Below are 23,984 nucleotides of genomic sequence, written 5' to 3' on the forward strand. Positions count from 1 at the left end.
CATTCTCAGAAAACAGGTGCTTGAAAGGAATTATGACTCTGTCATCCAGGCAGTCAGTTGAAGATAATTAATGTCAAGGTGTATCAAACATCCCTTTCTTATGTGAGTAGATCCATTCTGTGATGAAACTTGTGGTAATTACTGTGGCCAATTCTAAAAAAAGGGAGAACTAGGGTTGCCTGGGCCAGAAGGGGGTCACCACAATGGTCTTGGTGGATTCCTTCTAAATCTTCAGAAGTAACCTGGGTATTAGTGGAAAGGCATACAGGAACATTACTGTCCAAAGAAAAGAAAAGGCATCTGTCTTCCAGTCCTTCTTGCATGGAGCCAGTTGATTGTTCAGAGAGGAGGCAAAGAAGTCTACTTGAGGAACTCCCCACAGATGGATCAAATCTTGGAGGACCCCCAGATCTAGTTTCCATTCGTTAGGATCTGCCATGGTCCTGGTCAAACTGTCTGCCAGACAACTTTACTTTGACAGAATGTCGGATACCTGTAGAGTGAGACTGCACTGTGAAGCTATGTCCCAAGCTAACACGGCTAGTCTACAAAGGGGGTACAACCTGGTTGCCCCTTGCCTGTTGATGTACCATTACTATGGTATTAATTGTAACCACTTGAAGAGGTCCCAGGGACCAAAGACTATTTAGACAATTGAGTGCCTTTATCAGGACAAGCATCGCCTTTATATTTATGTGCCTTGGTGTCCCTCACTTTAACCCCCCTGAGCCTGCTCCACAAGCAAAGTCTGAAGTATCTGTGGTGACTGACTGTTTTGGAGCAGGGAGAGAGAAGGGAAGACCCTGATTTAAGGATATCTGTTGTCTCCACTAAGTGATTTCTCTTCTGACAAACCCCAGTACTGGGAACTAAAATGCTGGGACCAAAAAGATTTCAGTTACCACTGTATTTTCTCATGTGGAGTCTTGCCAGGGGTAACATGGGAATCATAGATTCCATCAGACCCAAAGTCCTGATGTATTCCCTCACAGTGACTGAAGTCCGAGTGGAAAATCTTAGAAATAGATCTAAATAAAGGTCCAGAAGAAAAGCTCTTTGAACTGAGGTGGCTGGTTGACTTCCTAGGAACACAATCCTGTGTGAGGGAGTCAAGAGAGACTTGTGACTATACTCTTGGAATCCCAGCTTCTGCAAGAGATCTCTCAAATAAGACAAATATACCTAGCATTTTGAAAAAGACTCTGCAAAGATAAGCAAGTCATCTAAATAAGGAAAATGTGGATATTATGTAGCCTGCAATGAGCATTTTGTGAACACTTTTGGTGCAATGGGTAGTCCAAAGGGTAAGGCAGAGAACTGATAATATGATCCAGACACACAAAATCTTAAGAAACACCTGAAGTCTGGATGAACAGGAATGTGATAAGTATCTTTTAAGTCTAGTGTTACCAGGAAACTTGAAAGAAGAAAATGCAACAGGTTGTGAAGTGACATCATTTTGAATTTGGGCACCATCACAAACAGGTTTAGCAAAAAAGGAAGAACCAGAACTGGGCTGCAAGCATTTTCTTTCTTTGGCGCTAAGAACATCTTTCAATAAAACCCCTTTCCCACCTGGGAAGAAAGAACTGGTTCTATCATACCTTTAGACAGCATGTGATGAAGAGCAGGTGGAAACAAGAGATTCAGATCTGCAGGATGAGGAATGACCCTCCCCTTCCCCCAGAAAGGAGGAATTTCTTCCCACTGTCATCTGTAATCCTGATGAATAATTTGCAGTACTATTTGTCTGAAACAATCTGTTGCCAAAGAGAAAAACAGAGATTCAGATTTTCTGGAAGAGAAAAAGAGTCAGGGTGGGAGGGGGTCAAAAGGTCTCTTGAATAGTCATTCAGACTTGTTGGAGTGTCCTTGGTTTTGGGAGGTTTGAGACTTCTTTTTGGAACCTCCTTGCCACTTCTTAAACATCTGTTTAGCTGAATTCTGTTGAGACTGTTTATGTTGTTGAGGAGAAAGAAAATCCCTTGGACAATTTGGAAAAGGAGGGCTGAAAGGTTTTACAGATTCCCTGAATCATCTTGCCCCGTTCCTCACACTTTTTGATCACCTCTGCAGCAGAGAGGCCAAACAGTAAATCTCTACCCAAGGCAGAATTTAAAATCTCATTTTTTACATCCTCTGTGAGGTTCTGTGAATGCAGCTGAGCAAAGCTCCTTAAAACAGTGCCGGTGGCCATGGGCCTGGAAGATATCTAGAGACACACACAGACACAATAAGTAGTGATCTGTGCAACAGAAGAAACAAAATTATTTAAAGTAGATTTTTCTTCACAAGAAGAAACTGTAGAGAAAACATTCCTCATACTTTTACAATATGTCAGAATAAACTTTAACATATTAGCATGACAGTTTAAAATTCTGAAATTTAAAGTTGCAGAAGTACACACTTTTTCCCATCCCTATCAATAATTTTCCAATCCTTATTAGTAAGAGTAGGACAGGAATTAACAAAGTGCTTAGCAGCAGAGAAATCAACTAAGGCTATAGCTGCTGGGGTAGGTTTGGGAATAGTGTATACACATTTAAAAGACCTTTATATATCCTATCTACCTTTTTAGGGACAGCTGGCTGACTATCAGGAAAACTGTAGGCAGTAAGACACACATCCTGTAAAGCAGACAGGACAGAAGAAATGGGTGTAGGTTCTGGAAAATCATTCTATAACAACTCAATATTTTCTGAGAGACTAGGGAACCTCAGTGTTTTTCCACTGAAAACACACATTCTAGCAATAGTCTCAGAGAAAGAAAACCCACCCACAGGAAGAATCAGAAAGTGAGCTCTCCTCTGAGACTGAATCAGAAATCTGAGGACAAAACCCTTAACCTGACCCTTAGCATCTTCCTGTTCAGATTCAGAATCTCGAATCTCTTCAGAAAAGGAGTTATCCCTGTTTCTTTTACCAAAAACTACTATAAAGTAAGATATAATAGCCTGACTACTCCTAGCCAAAGAAATTTGAGTAATGGATACATGCTTGGTTTTCTGTTTCTTTTTGACAGGAAAAATGGGGCCAACTTTGTTACTAATGGCAACCAATGCTTCCCCAGGGATGGGCACAGTATTCTGACACAACCAGGAAACTTTCCCTGTTCCTTCTCCCAGGGCTGACAGGAATGGTTCTTCCTTGAGGGGACTGCCAATATCCACGGAGGAAGTAGCTAACCCCTAGTCCATAGTGGATTTAGGTGCTACACAAGAGGCATTTGGGGTAAAATGTGAGTGGTCTGAGGTACAACAAATAGCCACAGCAGAGTCAGCCACCTACAGCTGAGGCAAACTGCTAGCTTGCTGTGGTTGCAAAGGCTGTTTGCTTAACATTTGTGGTTGAAAGAAGGACCAACCTTGGGACTGACCATCTGTTCCATGGTCAAGCTAAAAATGGTTCCTCTATCCTGGAGGAAATGAGGAAACAGGCAACAAATACCAGTAAAAGTTACTTTTTTATTTTTGTTGACAAAAAAAAAAAAAACAGTAAAAAGCACTTACAAACACTATGGAGGTCCTACATTGGAAAAATAAATAAAATTTCTCCACAGAAAATACTTTATCAGCTAGTTTACACTGCTTTAAACAGATAGAAAGGAGTGCTGCATTTAAAAGAATGTTACAGTCTCAAGACAATCTGTTAAAACACAACACTCCTAGCTTTAAAACAACTTTCCTGAAGAGGAAAGCAATAAAACATCAGTGAAAAATAAGAAAATGGAAGTTTTTCCCGCAAAGGGAACTTATCTGCCTAAGGACAGTGCAAGCTGACCATCAATCCTCACAAGCCTCAGAGGAGCGCATACTCTTCTGCAGCAGTAAAGCTTTGAAGGGCTTTGTAACCAAACTTGTATTTTAGTCAGCCTAGCTCAAGCTTCTTGACAGTTTAGGTGCATGAAAGGTGTCCCAAAACTTTGGAAGCTGTCTCTTATAGCTTTGACAGGATATAACCCATATAGCAAATGCTAGTGCAGCAGTGATAAATATAAATATGAAGAATGTAAATTTTTACACAATGCTGGATTATAACATTCACAAATCTATTAAAACGGAGTGCCACCAATGCAAGGCCCTGTGACAGAAAACTGTTGTGAGACAGAACCTTACCATCTGAATGACTCTCTCTGTTCCAGGTAATTTCTGAACCATTTAGTGTGATTGAGAGGAAACACTATCAGCATCAACAGCAGAATAACTCCATAAACTTTTTGTAACCTATACCTAAACCTATTGCTTTTTAATGTCCATAACAAATGAAAAATCTGGAACTTAATATAAGTTGCTGTTAATATGTATAATACCATACCTCTCAAGCATACTGAATTCCTTGATATTTACAGGTTTTGAGGTCAAAATAATGGGGTTTCATGAATTATCAAGTGGCCCCTTTAATTCTCAAATTTCCTGGGGGGGGGTTGTAATTTTGTGTGTGTGTGTGTGTGTGTGTGTGTGTGTGTGTGTGTGTGTGTGTGTGTGTGTGTGTGTGTGTGTGTGTGAAGTAAGTTGTCACTGATGTCATCACGTGAGTGATGATGTCGCTTCATGAGGCAGATGCCAGCATGTCAGAATTTGGCTGAAGGCTGGGAGGGGTGTCATATGTCCTTTCTCTACCTGGCTCACACTATAATGTTGTGGTTGCAACATGCTTGCAAGTTGCAAACAGAACAGTGGATTTTATTATAGCAGCAGCAGTTACGGAGCGGCAGAGGATGACGCTCTCTCTCTCTCTCTCAAGTTATTTTAAATTAATTAAAGAATAATGAGCCATTACTGAGTTGGACCAGTCTATTAACTAAGTCTTCTTCAGTAAGTGTGCACTGCACACAAACACACAGAGTTCAGAATCAGAACTGAAGAAATATGAGAAAATTTATCCTGACTTCCCATTCCTCCAGCTCCTCCAGGTAAAAGGAAAAGAAATATAGTTATTCTCACAACATTTGTTTCTTTCTGAAATCTTATTTACAGCACCTTGCTGTTGACAGTTTCTGAACAAGCAGTTTATAATAAATTTTTAGTCTTCCATCAAAAATAGGTAAACCTATATTTTAAGTTAAATAAGGGCGGATAATACTCCATGTGTTTCATCAAGTGTTAACTCCCCATTTCTTGCTGTGCTGAGTGAAAAATTAATCTATGAAGGTGCTGCTGTGATGTACTGGAACAGGAACCAAAGTCTTGTTAAGACACAAAGTCTTGTTGGCTGTTTACTGCTGAATCAGAATCTGTTTAAAACACAGAGCCTTGCAACCTGCACTGATGTGAAAATATATTTTGCAGCACAGTACTATTTTACTGTAAGCACAGTTACTAATAAGTAACTTATTCTTGTAACAAATGACACATACTCTTCTCTCAGTTTGAAGCATAGATGTACAAAGGTTTACTTCACGATCAGTATGGAAGATTATATCTGCTTCTCCTATACAATACCTCAGAACAAGTGTCTTCCTACTAATACCTCTAACACTGCTGAATTTTTACATTCTACTTATACTGTTCTTCTCATGCACTTTAGATCCTGTTTTCTTCTTTTGTAAGGAGCTTCTGTGGGAAAACACATAATGTCTGTTTTTAGACTTTCCTGTTATCCTTTTGTGAAAACATTTAATATTTACTTGTAAGCACTTCTGCTGATGTGAGAATGCACGTAATATTTGTCTTCCAGAATTGTTTTCCTGCTGATTCTATAAAAAGCCATGTACATTTGCCTGTCAAATTCTTTGCTGATACTGTGGGAAAACATGGTTTTTGTAGGAAACAGCTTGTACTAATGATTTTATAAAAAGCTGCATCCATTGTAAGACAGCACGTCAGACTTTTTTTCGGATATTAGAAAAACATGTTTGTTCTTTCTTCATAACACATACATACTATGGATGTCCATTTTAGATTGCTAATCTCTATACCTAATCTCACATTTTAGACTCTGTAGACCATAGTTAACCATTTTAGCACTTTTTCATTTACACTTGCAGCTTGAGAGTAGAACACAGTTGTAAAACACTTAGAATTATAATAAGTGTTTGTGATTTGCATAACTATGCATTTATACTACATAAATAGACATTATTTTACAATTAGCATACATATTTTTTAACTTCCCTGCCATTTATGTTACAAAGACTGCTTAACTAATACCATATGTGATTTTATTTCTTTTTAAAATTGTCTATCAGAGTTTTTACTGTTTGATGTGGTGTTACTATACAATTATAAAAAATTGTAAAAAACAAAATAGATATTGGCTTAACTAGCACATGCTTCTTTACATTACTTACATTTGCTGTTGTCTGCCTTTTGCTCTTGTACATTGTAAACAGATGTACTTTAGATAAAAAGAAAATACATGCTTGTCAGTTTTGTGACTTCAGATTTTTACTGTTATTAACTACTCTTGTTTGATTTTTATGCACTAGAACTGTTTTGTGTACCTTTTGACTATGCTATGAGAATGGCAGTCATGCACTCTACTTTACTGTATTACTGATAAATGTCTTGCTTTAACTAAATGAAACTTTTAAAACATTTGAGAATGATTTGTCCATACATCAGATCCAATCATCTATGCTTAACCATTTTCAAAACACAAGCATATTGTAAAATATGCATTTTTTGCACAGATCAGCTGTAGTTTCCTGCTCTTTTGCAATGTTTTCTTAAGCTCAGCTGATGTGTTCTGTAAATTAGTCTCCATCAGTTCAGCTAATTTATTTTCGTTATCCTGTAACTACTGTTTACCCACGGTGGTGGTGCTGCGGTAGCGTTGTCGCCTCACAGTAAGATGCTGTCCGGTTCGATTTTCAGATAGAGCGCCTTCTGCATGGAGACATGCGTGAATGGGTGTACCTTCATTGAAGGTTGTGCATCAGGGCTGGTAACTCGGCACATAAAAATCCCTACCAATCATTAGCGGACCGGAGTTCCGCTGTGGCGACCCCTAACCGGGAAAAGCCGAAAGACACAAACAATCCTGTAACTGCTGTTTCTTTAACTCTTTACTAACCAGATTTTTCTTGTCTTGTGACTGCTGTTTAAGGGTTTCAGTTTCTTCCTGTAATTCTGCACAGGCTGCTTGATATTTCTCAGTAACCTGTTCTGCTGAATCTAAAGCTCCTATGCACTTTTGAAAAAAATGTTTGTATAACTTTTGTAAACTACCTGAACTAATTTTGTCTGTCTTTTATAAGTCTATTAAATTCTTTTGCCAATTTATCATGAACCTCATCCCTGTCCTTATCTGTTTCATGCTGTCCAGTGACTTTAACAAGATCTTCTGTTAACTGATTTGACTGTTGTTGTAACTCTGAGATGAATGCAGTGACAGAAGATATCTGTCCAACATCTGAATATAATGTAAACATATTAACTTTTTCTGGTTCTTTACCATTTAAATGTTTGTCTGTACAGTCTAACCTTTGAATAATGGCATGCACTGCATTTTTATGACATTGTACACAGAAAGCAGTTTTATATGATTTATACAATAAACAGTTGTCATACCACACATGGCTTTGTTTGAAATACCAGTCAAATATTGTAATGCATTTCCATAATGCCTTATTATCAACTTGCCGTAACAACGTTTTACATTTGCTAATATGCTGTGTATACCAATACTATATTCTACTATTATGATCTCTAATGGCATCCATACTTATATGTGACACAGAAAAAAAGTCTTACCACTTAACAAGAGAACAGGTTGCAGATGGCTGGGAAATGTTTCCATAGTCACTCAAGAAGCTGATGAAACGAAGTTGGCAGTGTGCGACTTCAAAACCTTGCTGTTCACCTTTCTTGGAGAATTTATGGCACTGCAACTTTCCTTTCCTGCACTGCAGTCTCACTGCAGATTCAGATGTCTGAAGAACTGTACTGCTACCAAACGTAAAAAACTGAAGTGCTCAACATAAAAATGACTGTGCCTTTACTAGAGTGACCTTATACAAGGTATCACATCACATCAGAGTCACCATTGAAAATTTAATTTATGAAGGTGCTGCTGTGATGTACTGGAACTGGAACCAAAGTCTTCTTAAGACACAAAGTCTTGTTGACTGTTTACTGCTGAATCAGAATCTGGTTAAAACACAAGAGTTTTGCATGGCTGTATCTGCAGTCTGTTTAAAACACAAAGCCTTGCAACCTGCACTGATGAGAAAATATATTTAGAAGCACAATACTATTTTACTTACTCTTGTAACAAATGACACATACTCTTCTCTCAGTTTGAAGCATAGATGTACAAAGGTTTACTTCACGATCAGTATGGAAGATTATATCTGCTTCTCCTATACTATACCTCGGAACAAGTGTGTTCCTACCAATACCTCTAACACAGCTGAATTTTTACATTCTACTTATACTGTTCTTCTCACACACTTTAGATCCTGTTTTCTTCTTTTGTAAGGAGCTTCTTGAGAAAACATGTAATGTCTGTTTTTAGACTTTGCTGTTGTCCTTTTGTGAAACCATTTAATATTTACTTGTAACTCTTCTGATGATGTGAGAATGCACGTAATTGTTTTCAAGTATTGTTTCCCTACTGATTCTATAAAAAGCCATGTACACTGATCTGTCAAATGTCTTTACTGATACTGTGTGAGAACATGTTTTTGAAGAAAATAGCTTGAACTAATGATTTTATAAAAATTGTCCATTGTAAGGGAGCACGTCAGACTTTTTTATGATATTAGAAAAACTTTTGTTCTTTCTTCATAACACATACATACTATGGATGCCCATTTTACATTGCCAAACTCTATACCTACATTCAAGCAAACTTTTTATTCTATGTTTTATCTTTCAGCATATTTACAGCAGAATTCATTTCAATCTTTTATTCACTGTTTAACATACTCTAACACTGAGAAGTTGAGAACTGACCGTTGAGTTAATTTAGTTTAGGCAACCACGTGATGACTAGGAGGTTTATCAGTTACCATAGCAGCAGCCAGGCAGTTCCTCAAAGAAAACACATCTTGTTATACCATCTCCATAATCAGTATGTTTAACCTGTCAGTCAGGAATTGCAAGAGCAGTTTGATATGCTTCTATTGAAAGCCTTAGCATAATGGCTTGTAAGGCAATGACCTTTTTTCAAGCATTTTATTGATGACTGGTGTGAATTGTACTTAATGTTAAGTTATAACTGTAGATGACTAGAATGGGCAGTGTGTAATGTATGGTTCTACAGTAATCCCAGTGTTATTTGCCAAACTGATTTGCAAAAATCTTCACAAAAGAGTAAAACAGTTTTAGCAATCAGTTAAACTGATTTTTAAAAATTTCATGTTTAATATGTTAATTGGGCTTATGCTCAATATTTGCAGTTTATGATGTAGTTATTTATTTAAAGTTTGTTGACTGCTCCTCTCAGACTATTTTCAGACTTGCCTTGGTTGTACAAACTCAAGAATATTACAAGCAAAATGAAGAAAAAATGTAATATAAGCAATGTAAATATGATCAGTAAATGCAAACATCTATTAGATTTATATTTCTGTATAATAAAGGAATAACTTTACCTGTGAATATACAGTGTAAAAGATAAGAAAAAAAGGAAAAAAAAACTTGTGTAGCAGTATGAGACTCCAAAACATTTGTGGTGGTGTAGTTAATAAGGTTACAGAATATATGGCTGGAGGAAATAGGGATCTATGTGGGATATAGCTGGGAAAATGTTTATGTTTAGCAGTATTAAGCAGATTTTTAAGATTATTCTTGGAAACTGTGTAGGATTCATTCCCTGTTAAGGTACAGGAAGCAGTTTCCCAGAGTCATTGAATGAAATTTTGTTGTGAACAGTTATCATAGATGGCACATTGGTGGCTATCGGCCTGAGATTGTAATGAGAGTTACTAAGTGAAATCTGTTTGGTAAAAAAGGAAAAAGTATCTACTTTGAGAAGTCTTAAGAAATAGAGATTCTAGAAGCAGAGCTGCACTTCACTGAGCAAGGAGCAATTTAGTGTAAGTTAAGACTAGACAATGGTGCAAGAGAAGTGGATCTGCAGATATATTTGATGTGTTATTTATATAGCTGAAATATTCATTTTGTATGCTTTTTAGTCAGCTGCAATGAGGTGGAGTCCATATTTATTCTGGAATAACAGAATTATTGTATTATTATTTATTTAAGCTTTGTTTACTGGGAAAGTCCAACTGGGACAGAGCCCATTCTCAGTGGAGGCCTGGGGAGAAACACTCCAGAAATGTCGAGAATCAAACTGGAGGACCTCATACTGTGAGGCAACAATGCTAACCATTGTACCACAGCACTGCCAATTTAACTTATAGCTGTTCTTCCCAGATGAGGATGGGGTCCGTTTCTCAAAAAATTGTAGTTTTCTGGCAAATCACTGGCAGTGGAATATCTTTGTGGACTGAAGTCAAAAAATAACGGCAGGCAGCAGACATTATATTTGATTTACAGACTTCATCCTTTAGAAAATTCATGCTAATATGATGCTATGCAAAATCTGTTATTCTGTTAGCATTCTAAGTTTGGAAGAGCAATATTTATAAAATGTCAGAAAATATTAATATAAATAAAACACTGTTGTTCTTCTGGTTATTTTATGTTTAATATTTTCTCTGTTCTTCAACTTGCGTTGAAAATTTGGTATCCAACAATGCCATGAGTTGGTGTGGTTAAATGATTATGTATGCAAATGTTATGGTTATCAGTGCACAGGTTTTTTGGCCACTTTTACCTGTTTTTCATGGACCTTTGTTCAGATTTTTTATGATTCCAAGTTGAGAGGTATAGTGTACCTTTGTAATCTTTCTTGTCTTGCAGATGGCACAGAGGATAAGCTTCATCCTGCAATTCAGGGTTTGAGTCCCTTATTTCTTTCGTCTGTTGTGTGATGCTGAACAATTCATTTAACCAAACAGTGCTGTCCAGATGAGGCAGGGTGTGCTAGGGTTTTGTTTTTCTTTTTTTTCACTCAATCTTTTTCAGTCAGTATTTTTCTTTTTGCTCTACTAAAGTTTAGAGTAATTTCAGTAGATGATCCATACTCTCTCTCTCTGTCTGTCTCTCTCACACACACACACACACACACACACACACACACACACACACGCACACGCACACACGCACACACGCACACACACACAAACACAGACATTTAAAATCAAGTGATATACATTCAATGTGACATAGGTACAATTAGATTTTGTAATAATTTCTCAATGTAAATATTTTCTTTTATATATATATATATATATATATATATATATAATTAGTATGTGCATGTGTGTGTTCTTGTGTAAATTTAACTGAACTATTTCTTTTTCTTTTGTAGATTGAATTACATTTTTTGTGATACATTTTAATGAAAATGTAGTGATAAAATGAATTACAGTTTTGTGATATATTTTAATAAAAATGTAGTGATAAAATAAATATATACTTCTATTCAATGCACAGATTGAAATGTCATTCCTTATCACAAATCTTATGGTTGTGCTTACGTGTTTCTTTTTCCAACAAGGTACGGCAAGACAATAACGGAGCTGATGTTCAATAATGCAGCCTGAAAAAAAAATCACATATCATAGTATCCTGGACAAAAGTACATAATAGTGCAGAAAGAAATGATAATTCAGTATGAAAGTTAAAGATGTGTTAATCTACACAAACATTTCCTACACAGCAAATAAGAGTTTTTAAGAGTTTGTATTGGCTTGGTTGTGCATATCTCATAAAGATATCATTTGAAAAGAAAAATCTTTTCTTGAATGCTGTTTCAATAACATGTTAATAAAACTTGTGGATTAAAGGAATATGTTTTTTATGTGCAGTATTACATCATCTGTATACTCTGTTGCTGTCTTTGAGTGTCCATATTATATTTGCTTTCTACCTTTGCCCTGCATCATGGCTAAAATAGTGCTTGAACTAGTTTAACTAACTGGCAAACAAACAAATTAGACACAGTAGTTGTGTGTTACTATTTGAAGATGCTGATTATAACTGATTTTCAGCTTATTAAGTTTGTAACGTGACCATTATACCACCTTGCATTTGCTTTAGAGTCCCGTACTGCTATGTCTGCTGCACTCCATTTGTATTATATATGTCAATCACTTAGATTACACTTAAACTTGTTGATGGCTCGCCAGCAGGATGTAGAGGAAAAGTCATTCTTGTGGCACAATTTTACTGGCTTACAGTGCCATTAAAACTGTTAACAAAGAAGGTATCTTAACCAATTAAGTTTGAGAACAGAAAACTAGTTAAATGGATGAAAAGGCAGAGCATAAGGTTTATATTCTGAAAGAAACATACATTTATTCCATAATTTGCACCATGCAGGTAATTACATATTCTAATCATTTGCAAAAGAAGTTTAAAAAGACTGGAAGATCTAGAAATAAGAAAACATTATTTATTTATTGCCTTTTGTTTACTGGGATGGTCTGAATGAGCAGTAAGGTCCATTTTCAGGGGAGGCTTGGGGAGAAAAGCTCTGTTACAGCTGCAAAAATGACTGAGAAATACAGAAAAAAAATCCATTTCTTAACAGTAGAAATGGGGTTTTAAAATCAACCCATAATATAATTATGACAGAGATTAGCACAGTTTGATTTCTATAGGAGTGTTATACAATAATAAGAAGTTATGTACCTACCATAACGTTCCATGTTAGTTGTCTTCATCTTGCCTTCTTTCTTGCTGGATGGGTTCAGAGCCAATCCTCGGCTCTGACTCGGCCTTTTACTAAAGCTGGAGAGCTATTTACCGGCTCGAGGCCTCCCCTTATCCCACATTGCTAGATGTCAGATATCCAGATCTCATTTGGTAGAGCTAACACCATGGAAAAAACACCTGTTCCCACCACAAGGTTTACTTACAGTGCTACAAACAGAGGAGGACGTAACCTAAAAAAAAGTCAACCATAGGAAAAAGGCCTGAAAAGGGATTCTTCTTGGTCCTGACCAGGCTAGGGGGAATGGAGGGTGGGATGCAAGAAAGAAGGTGAGATGAAGACAACTAACATGGAACGTTATGGTAGGTACATAACTTCTTAATGTTAAGTTGTCTATCTCGCCTTCATTCTTGCTGGATGGGACAGCGTCCCTAGCACCTTAGCCCTGGGTGGCTCATCGAAACAGACTCTTGAGCACAGCGGAACCAAATTCACCTTGACTCCTGGAGGCCATATCCAACTTGCAATGCGAAATGAAGGTATGAGGAGTGGCCCATGTGGCTGCAGCACAAATAGATTCCATTGGAAGTCTAGCCTGAAAAGCTACCGACGTAGCCAATGCTCTGGTGGAATGAGCTTTTGGTTTTGTAGGGAGTTCTTTATGTCTCAGTTGGTAGCTCAAGGTAATAATAGAGGCCAGCCACCTGGACAAGGTTACCTTAGAAACTGGCAGGCCTGCTTGCCCTCAGCATAGGACAGGAAGAGTTGATCTGATTTTCTTGTCTGTTTGGTCCCATCCAAATAAAAGCGTAATTGCCTGTGAACGTCCAAATAGTGTAACTTTTGTTCAGCTCTGTTTGAATAATTAGGAAAAAAGACAGGAAGATCAATAGCCTGATTGAGATTTGTCTCTAAAGGTATTTTGGGTAAAAAAGAAGGATTAGTCCTGAGTGAAACTCTATCTTTGTGAAAAATAAGATAAGGAGGGCAAATACAAAGGGCTTGAAGCTCTGATACTCTTCTGGCTGAGGTGATGGCTACTAAGAAGAGAGTCTTCCAGAAGAGTAACTTTAAGGAACAGGAAGCTGCAGGTTCAAAAGGAGGGAGAATCAATGAAGTTAATATCAAGTTCAAATCCCATGGGGGGGGGGATCTTTAACTGGGGGTCTCAGTAAAATAGCCCTCTTAAGAAAGGCCTTACAAAGTTTGTGGGACATAATGCTGGACTCTGATAGGCCAACATGGAAATTTGCGATAGCAGCCAGTTGGACCCTAATGGTGGCAGACGAGGAACCTGCTCGAAAAAGTTCCGCTAAAAAATCTAAAACATTATGGACAGGGGCTGTAAAGGGGTCTATCTTTCTAGCTTCTGCCCAGAAAGAGAAACATTTCCACTTACTAGCATAAATCTTCCTAGTAGAAGATTTGTGCAAAGAAAGGATGATTTCACGCACTGGCTGAGAAATATGTGGAAGCCTGGCTAAGGTTGGTGGAGCAACCAAGCTGTGAGGTTGAGAGAGTGAAGGGATTGGTGCAGCCCGCCTGACTGATGGACCAAGAGGTCTGGCACTGGGTCCAGATTCCAGGGCTGCTCCAGCAGGTGACAATGCAGGAATGGGAACCAAATTTGTCGAGGCCAATAAGGAGCAATGAGGATCATCCTGGATCTCAAAACAGTCGCTTTCTGAATCAGTTTTGGAATTAAGGGGAAAGGAGGGAATGCATAGAGAAGACCCCAGGGCCAATTGTGAACTAGAGCGTCTCTGGGGGAACGGCCTGGGAGGGGGAAGAGAGTGAAGAAGTCACTGCACTTGCTGTTGAGAGGGGTTGCAAAAAGGTTGCAGCAAGGTTGACCCCATCTGCGGAAAATTTTGTCCGCTACTAACTAATTGAGAGACCACTCATGAGGCATCAGAATTGTTCAGCTTAGCTTGTCCGCTATAACATTGGACTTTCCGGGGATGTGTGTTGCTATCTGAAACCGTTGAGAGGTGATCGCCCACGGCCAGAGTCTGAGTGCTTCTCGACATAAGGGATAGGACCTGGTTCCGCCCTGCTTGTTGATGTACCACACTACCGACATATTGTCCGTCTGAACTGCAATAGTCCCCGGTAGGTAGAATCCTGAAGAGCTTGCAATGCTAAAAGTACCACTCTCATCTCCGAGACGTTTATGTGCAGGTGGTACTCTAGGGGTTGCCAAGTGCCCTGGACAGTCCTGCCCTGAAAATGCCCCCCACACCCGATCAGGGAGGCATCCATTGTCACCGTGGCAACTGGAGGAGGAAGGACAAACGGTCTGCCCTGAAAAACTTGAGGGGAGACCATCCACCAAGAAAGGTGGTCTTTGCATGATTGGGTGATTATTATGTGAGACATCGGAAGCTGTTGAAAGGACCATTGGGTAAAAAGCATCAATTGGAGAACCGCATGTGAAAACGAGCCAGGGGAATTAATGTGATTCCTGCTGCCATGAGACTCAAGGTTTTCAGTACAAATCTGGCCTGAATTCTCTTGCACTGTAGGTAATGTTTGATCGTGTCAGCGAATGTCTAATACTCTTTCTAATGGAAGTTTTGCCGACAGTTCTTTTGTATTTAATATGGCACCTATAAAGGTTATAGATTGACAAGGCGACAATGCAGACTTTTCGAAGTTTATAGAGATACCTAGCTCGGAGCAAGTTTGGATGGTATAATCCCTGGCTCGGATTAGCTGATGCCTGGTGGAAGCAGTTAGGAGCCAGTCATCTAGATATGGAAACACCTGGAATCCTCGCCGTCTCAGGTCGTAACCACTGCCATGCATTTGGTGAACACCCTGGGGGCTGTGGTGAGACCAAAGGGCAGGGCTCTGAATTGATAGTGACTGGCTCCCAGCCGGAAGCGGAGAAACCTCCTGGAGCGTCTGTTCATTCTGATATGGTAGTACACATCCTGAAGGTCTATGGAGCACATCCAATTGTCCTGACCCAAAAAGGGTAGAATGGACTGAAGTGTGACCATCCAGAACTTCGTTCTTTGAACAGATTTGTTTAACCTGCTGAGATCCAAAATGGGTCTCCAGCCCCCTGTTTTCTTTGGTACCAAAAAGAACTTGGAGTAAATCCCGGATCCTTGCTGGTCTGCTGGGACTGGCTGGATGGCTCTTTTTTCTAGCAGTTTTCAAATTTCTAGTACTGCTTGTTCCCTTAGACCGGGTGGAACATCTGGAAGGGACCTGTTTGTTTGTACGGGGGTGTGGACAAATGGGATTTTGTAACCCTCAGATATGATAGACTGTACCCATTTGTCTTGTGTGAGGAGTCGCCAGGCTTCTGGGTACAGTGACAATCTTCCACCGACTGCCTCCGAAGGTGGACAGTCAGGCAGCCCCTCAGGGGTGCTGAAAGGGTTTGTCAGAGAAAGATTCCTTGCTACCCTGATTTTGCAGACCCCCTCTGCCCCTTGGGTGGCGTCTATTGTTGTTCCCCCCTCTGCCCCTGGAGGGAAACTCGCCACGTGTGTCAGGCATGACTCCTTGGGGTTTGCAAAACCACATTTTTCCACTCTTCTGACCTTTAGGATATGGTCTAGAGGGAGTAGAAAAATGGACTCCCACGGCAGAGAGAGTCTTGCCTTCCTGCTCACACCTGGTAAGGGTATCCTTCACCTGTTGTCCGAACAAAGCCGAACCATCGAAGGGGGTATTGGTGAAGGATGCCTTAAAGGGGTCAGCAAAGTTACATAACCACATCCAGGCATGTCTTCTCAAGGCCACGCCTGTGCCTGCGGCTCTACTTGCCCCATCGGCTGCATAAGAAATGAGCCACATGGAGGAGTTAACTATAGAATTAAGGGTCACCAGCTGGGAGTTAATCTTTTCCTGAGACCCCGCAGCAGATGGATCCTGAAGGGTATCACCCAGTTCCTTAAGGAGATCTCTTTGAAGGCGGGTGAAATGGCACAGATAGTTCAGTGACCGCATGGAAAAGGTCGCTGAAGAAAACATCCGCTTCCCATACCTGTCCATTGTCCTAGATTCTTTATTAGGTGGATGGACAGGCACTGAAGGGTCAGCCAACTCCTTCTTAGTGGCTGCTGCAACCACTATGGCATCAAAAGGGACACCCTTTGTAAGAAACTGTTTGTCGAACGGGGCTGTAATAAATTTTGTGGGCCTGCGGGGAGTTAGTTCCACTGTGTCTGGGGCCATCCACGCCTTTCGAGCCACTACTTCCATGAGCGGGTCGAAAGGCGGAGACACCCAGGAGGTGGAAGGGCGAGAACCAAACGCGTCCACATACACCGACTCGTCCTCGGAAGGGTTAAGGGCAGTCCAGTTCCCCCTCTGCCTAAGGATCTGAAGGATGTCTGAGAAGGAAGCATCCTCAGAGGTGGACCTTGGGGACCCTTCCGAATCCTCTAAGTCGGTGTCAGAGGTGACTGACTCGGGGGAGTCAACATGCTTCCTCTTACATTTTCTCTTCCAAGAGGGCTCCTCTGAGTGATCAGGGGAGGCCTCGGAAGAGGAAGATACACCCAATGGGGCTACCTGGAGCACCTGTTCTCCACGCTTGGGGTCAGGAGGGTGGACAGAGACTGACACAGGCACCATGGGGGGGGAGCCGAAGGGGTTGATCGCGGAGCCGTCACCGGAGTCAGCATGCTCCTCATGACCTCAAAGGCACCCCTATCAGGCAGAGAAGAGGGTCCCTGCTCTGAAGAGACATGAACCCCTTCTGGCACCCAGAGGGATGGCTCCGAGGCCAATGTCGGGGCCGAGCTCACCTGCGCCGAGGCCCCAAGAGGGAGAACGGGGTCAGACAAGGGTCCGATGCCACTCGCCCCCTCAGAGCCGACGAGGGAGTCTCGGCGCCCGGATCCCTCCAAGGACAGAACCAATGAAGAGATCGGAGCCAACGAGGGAGCCAAAAGGTGTGGTATCGGCTCCGACGTTCTGACGATTCGAGCTCCAACAAGCCCTGGCTCCGAACACGGTGGTAGAGTCGGATAAGGAACTGTTGAAGAAACAGGGATAGCCACAGTCTGTTGAGAAGGGCTAGTCAACATTTTGGCCAGTGCCTGTGACTTTAGGAGCCTATTGACCACCCTCTCTAAGTCATGATCCGATAGCCTGGAGGATCGAGAGGAATGGGATCTATGGCTCCACTCCAATTGTAGTAATGGGGACCTGGGAGCCGAGCGAACGGACAATAAAGAGGGAGACCTCAAAAGCTTTCGGCACAGAGAAGGCTCTGATAGCAATGTCAGAGCTGACTGAGACCTCGAAGTGTCGGTTCCGGACGGAACTGAAGAGGAGGCAGAAGCTCCACTCTGCGTCAGCTCTGAACAGGGAGCCGACGGTTTGGCTGGCTTTAAGGATTTCCCCGATGAAGGCTTGGAAAGGGATCCTTCTGGCTTTAACAAGCCCCTCAAAATGAGCTTATTCCTATGCTCCTGCAGGACTCTCAGACTGAAGGCATGACAGACCGAACAATAGTCCTGCAGGTGTAGGGGGCCCAAGCAATAAACACAAGAAGTGTGACCATCTGTCAGAGACATCTTCTGACTCACACTTCTTGAAACCTGAAACCTTGGTATATTTAGACATGACAAAAGAGATACCAAGGGAAGTTTAACTAGTGCTTAAAACACTATACACACACACACACACACACACACACACACACACACACACACACACACACACACACACGCTAGGTAAAACTAACAGTAACAATACCACTATAACTATCACTAACAAAAATTATCTAAATATATATATATATATATATATATATATATATATATATATATGTGTGTGTGTGTATATAATACAATATAAACTATAAAGTAGAAGAGACAGGCCTAACACTACCCTAAAGGGTGGGGAGGGGGGGAAGGAAGAATACTCTGTAACAACAGGAAAAGAGTTTCTAAGTGGGATCTAAAGGGGCTACACGATCTGATAAAACTAATAGAGAAAAATATCTAAATATAACAACAACACTGACAGTAAAAAAGCAGTAAAAGAATTATACGACCTGGAGCCGGTAAAAAAACGCAACCTCGTAGCTGAATCGGCAAACGAGATCTGGTTATCTGACACCTAGAATCTTGGGATAAGGGGAGGCCTCAAGCCGGTAAATAGCTCTCAAGCTTTAGTAAAAGGCTGAGTTGGAGCCGAGGATCAGCTCCGAACCCATCCAGCAAGAATGAAGACGAGATAGACAACTTAACATTAAACAGTTGCATTTACATAAACAACAATATACAAATTTCATTTACACAGGAGTGATAAAAAGCAGTCTACAGTTATAAATATAGATAGTATTTATTTACATTTACAGGATAACATTGGAGAGCTAGTGAATTAGGTGCTGATGATAGCCTAGAGACCTGATAGTCAATGCTAGTCAGAGTGTGAATAAGAACAGAACTTTGTGGAGTTATGTGTCATTCTAAGATGTGTCATTTACGATGTGCTTAAAGCTGTCCTGTTTTAGTGGGATAAGCAAGGAGTTCCACTGTCTGGTGACATAGCATGAATATAGTGAGTCTCCAGCTGTATAACAGAATTAGAAGGTTGCTAGTATGCTCCGATTACATGAGCAAAGAAAATGTGGTGTGGAGTAGTGCTTGAGAATGCTTTTTAGAGAAGGGCATGTGCATGATTTGTGTATTATTTTGTGGCCAATTTGAAGGAGAGTAAATGTAAGGTGATTAGGTAGTTCTAGAAAGCTGATCTTTAGAGTTAAGCAGTGGTGTGTACAGTAGGATGCATAAGCTACAAACTTGGCTATTTTGTTGAAGCATGCCTTTAATTTATTTAGTAGGGTGGCTTAAATGTTGGTTAATATGGGTGATGCATAGAGAAGGGAGGGGAGAAGGTAGGGTGATGCTAATGATTTTCTTGAGGACTCTGTGAGGCAGGGTGTGTTTCATTATAGGAAACCCAATTTTTGCTGTTTTCTTGTTAGTCTGGGTGACATGCAGGTCAAATTTTAGGTTATTGTTTAGGGGGCTCCAGCATGTGCCTTACACAGACCAACTAAAGTCCCTGTCACTATACTCCATATCATATAGACTTCTTAGGAGAGACTTATGCCTGGCCTACAGAGCAAACCATGACCCAAACCTAATGAACTTGAATAATATGTTATTCACTTTACAATAAACAACATAGTATTTACATGTTTTGTTTTTTTTTGGCAATTATATATATGTATGTTAAAGATACCTTCAAACCATAAACAGAAAAAAAAGTAATAAAAAATATGTATATGAGTGTATAAAATACATCTAAATAATATCTTATTCATTTTACAATAAACAACATATTATTTACATGTATTTTATACACTCATATACACTTTTTTTCCTGTTGAATATTGTACCAAGTTTAGTGCCTTTTGTTTTTTTCTGTTTATGGTATTTTTAACATATATATATATGGGTCTACCTGATAACGCCGAAAACTTGAAACACCGATGACGAGAAGACCGACACCGGAAGATTGACAACGAAGATGACCGACAGTTGAGAATCCCGACGCTGAGAACACTGACATGTCAAACGAGCGCTAGTGGATAAGTATGCTGTAGTGACAGATGTCAGGGTTAGGGTGCGGGTAAGGTAAGTGTGCGATAGTGACGGTCTGTAGGGTTAGGGGCGGGTTAAGTGAGTTAGGGTTAGGGTGCGGGTCAGGTGAGTGTGTGATAGTGACAGACGTTAGGGATGGGGCAGTTTAAGTGAGTTAGGTTAGGGCACAGGTCAGGTGAGTGCACAATAGTGACAGACGTTAGGGATAGGGGTGAGTTAAGTGAGTTAGGGTTAGGGCCGGGTTAGGTGAGTGTGCAATAGTGATGGACCTTAGGGTTAGGGTTTGGGTTAAGGTCAGTTCATAGATACTTGTGTATGTAAGGTTCAGTGTAGGTTTGTAAGGTTTTTGGTGTGCTTGTGTTGTGTGTGTGCTTTTTGGACAGGGGATTTGTTTTGTTTGTTGACTGTCGGGATTGTGGTTTGTCGGGTATGTGACGTTTCATGTTTCTGAACTTTCGGTGTTGTGGTGTCAGTGATTTTGTTGTCAGTGTTTTAGCGCGTCGGTGTTGTCAGGTAGACCCATATATGTGTATGTATATATAAATATATATATATAATATATATATATATATATATATATATATATATAAACCTATTGTATGTCACATACTGAGATTGTTTAATATTTGAATTTTGTGGTTTTGTACCACTGGTTAATGTATTAACTAGGATTAAGGCATAATCATCTTTTTATTAGAATTGTGTAACATATCTTAATCAAAACGAGTGCTTCATTGGATATTTTTAATCACATGACATATTAGGTTTTACATTTAAAAGAGCTGTTTGAATTGGGTTTCATAATCTGAAGAAGTCCTGTAATCTCAGGACAAAAGCACTTATTAAACTATTGAGTTTTTCCTGTAGTTTGGCATTGTTTTTTATTTTCTTTTTAGTTACTGGTCTTGGCCTTGGTGTAGTTTTGGTTTATTTAATAACAAAAAAGTTTGAGAATCTAAGCCTACACAGATTTTTAGGAGTCAGTAGCGCATGCTAGGATATCTTAATCAGTTTAGGAAACAATTTAAATAATTTTTTGAGATGAGATAGCAATAAGAATTTGAAAAATAACAATTTGAACTTTCCATTTAACCGGAGCTTGTTGCACTGAATACAAATTATTATTATAAATAAATTGAGTTTGTTTTGATTAAAAGCAGTTTCTAAATATTTAAAATCAGTATGTTTTTATTGTGAAAATTTGATGCAACTATGTAACTATAATCATTGTATGGGTGGTCTGTAACTGAAAAATATGATAGAGATCATGTTTTGGAGGCTGGAAAATAATATTATTTGCAATGATGGTACATGGAATTACAGTTTCATGAAAATGTGGAAACTAGATGAAAGGCAAGGAGGGGCTCAATATATAAGTTGAATGAATATGGAGATAGCGGCAACCCAGTCTGTTCCCACTCTGATGGCTACAGGATTAGATGCCAGCATTTCAACTTCTATAAGCTGAATACACTGGAAGGAAGTCTGTAAAATAATGATTCCTTTGTGGGAGTTAAATATGTATTATAAATTATTATGAACCAAATATACAGCAATCTTTTCAAATAATACAAGTTACTTGAAAGGAGAGGATCAAAGTATTTCCAACAGAAAGAATAGAAAGTTTGTTTTTATAAGTTACAGTCAGTAAACACTTGTATGACTGCTTTTGGCTTAACAGACAACAGTTGTTTTAATTTCATGAAATTTAAAAAGAAAAATCATCCATTGTAAGTTACTTTAGAAAATCAGGGCAATCAACAATTATCCTCCATCTTAAAATATTTGGATTGATAAGAGAATGAGCTCCCCTGTTTATAGATAGCAATAATTATTTGAGTAAATGCTGGAAATATTTGTTGAGTCTGATAAATGACCTTGTTAGCTTGAAAAAGGAAAGTTGTTTGAATAGAACAAAAGTAAATGACCTTGTTAGCTTGAAAAAGGAAAGTTGTTTGAATAGAACAAAAGACAGAGCATAAGGACTATATTGTGAAGGAAACATATATTTACTCCATAATTTTTCCATGTAGGTAAATAAATATTAGAATCATGTGGCAAAAAGGACCAGAAGATCTAAAAATATGAAAAGACAAGTAAATATTTGAGAGTCTAACTCTATTCTGATTTTAGAAGCCAATAATAAGAGGTAGGATAATCATATGTGGTAGGCTATACTGATAACCCGAGGAAAGCATATACACTTTAAAAGGTCATCATGAAATGCAATATTTTTGAGATGGGTTAGCATGAATAATTTACAGAAAGGAATAATTTAGGAAAGATGCTTATTTTAACTATTACTTTTTTTTTTTTTAAACAAAAACAGTTTGAGCCTTCCAACCACTTGGTATTAAGTGCAGTAGGATCCAGCAATAAATATTAAAATTACATTCAAGTTGATTTAATTAAAAATTATCTCTAAATATTTAAAACTGGTACTATTTTTTCTTGTAAAGGTTTGATGTTGCAAAGTAAATATAATCATTGTACAGGGAAAAGTGTTTTTTCTAGACATTTAATTATTCTTGAATACTTTTACAAAAGATTATGACAAAGGCCATGTACTGGAGACTGGAAAAAACTAATCTGCAATGACTGTATATATAACTACAACTTCTAGAAAATGTCAGAACTAGAGTAAGGGATACTGGCTGAAGAATAAGGCGTTTGATATATAATTTTAATGAATATGGAGATAGCGGCCGTCCTTGACTTGTATAACCCCAATATGGTAGCTGTGGGGTTTGAGTAGATCCCATTAGTACACGGACTTCAATGTAATAAACTAGTTAATTTGATAAATGCATCATGAAACTGAAAATTTGTCTGTCAAAAGCTTTTGCGACATCAATGACCAAAAAAAAAAAATAGGTTAAAAATGTATTTACAATGAAAAAAAAACTATATCTATATTTATCATTTGACCAGTAGCCTACCAACATTTTTAGGACATTTAATTGGAAAGGTAAAATAAGTGTGGGTAGAACTTTCTTAATCCTATTTTCTAACATACAAGCAAAGATTTGCATATCAATGTTGGAAAGTGAAACTAGATAATAATTATTGGATTGGTGTGTCATAGATCTGAGTGAGGTTTGGAGAGAACAACATGTCTTGACTGATGAAGATATAAGTCAGATATCTTATTGATGTGTATAAACACAAAAAGTAAATCAAGTCATATGCCTATGCTGGGTCTTGTGGGGATTGGTTTTGGTTTTATTGGTCCTATATCATTACTGTTACATAGTACTGGCTTTGTATAATTATGAAAACATAGCTGCTTCACAATTGCTCTGTATCAGTTTTTTTAATTATATGATGGTACTCTGTATATATGGAGTAATAATATTAATGGCTAATATTAAACATTGTATGTAGGCTTGTTGAAGATCTTCATATTTTATATAAGAGGAAGCTATGATTTCCATGTGTGGTATACATTTAAAGCAAATATCTCATTAATGGAAGAAACACATATTCTTAAAGAGCAGTGGGAAATATTCAGAAAAGATGGAGCCATACAATTGTATCTTTTGGCCAAAATAAAAGCAGAGGTGGAATTTCTTAGTCAGCTAACTTTATGGTTTGTTCGAAAATATTGATCCCTCTGGTTGCTACTATTATTTCACCTTTAAATTACTCTCACTGAATAAGTCCATACTTCAGCTGTGTCTATAAGTACCTTGTTCAGGACAAATTGAATTTTTGGTCTCTGTCTTTTCCCTC

General features: G+C 38.9%; 1 protein-coding gene across 5 annotated transcripts in view; it reads left to right on the top strand.

Moving 5' to 3' along the window:
• NAAA (N-acylethanolamine acid amidase) overlaps positions 1-11,803 on the top strand; it is a 775,135-nt gene extending 763,332 nt beyond the window's left edge. For 3 of the 5 annotated variants that reach the window (XM_044061225.1, XM_044061227.1, XM_044061228.1), the window contains one exon: positions 11,512-11,803. In XM_044061225.1, coding sequence (XP_043917160.1) covers positions 11,512-11,557 — 46 coding nt within the window. In that variant the 3' untranslated portion in view covers positions 11,558-11,803. Of the gene's footprint in view, positions 1-10,811; positions 10,848-11,511 lie in introns of all 5 variants that reach the window. The other 2 variants (XM_044061226.1, XR_006363468.1) reach the window with 2 other exon arrangements.
• Positions 11,804-23,984: the final 12,181 nt, after the last annotated feature.

The sequence above is a fragment of the Protopterus annectens genome, chromosome 2.part0 (assembly GCF_019279795.1).
Source record: "Protopterus annectens isolate FY-2018-M chromosome 2.part0, PAN1.0, whole genome shotgun sequence".
Lineage (NCBI taxonomy): Eukaryota > Metazoa > Chordata > Ceratodontiformes > Protopteridae > Protopterus > Protopterus annectens.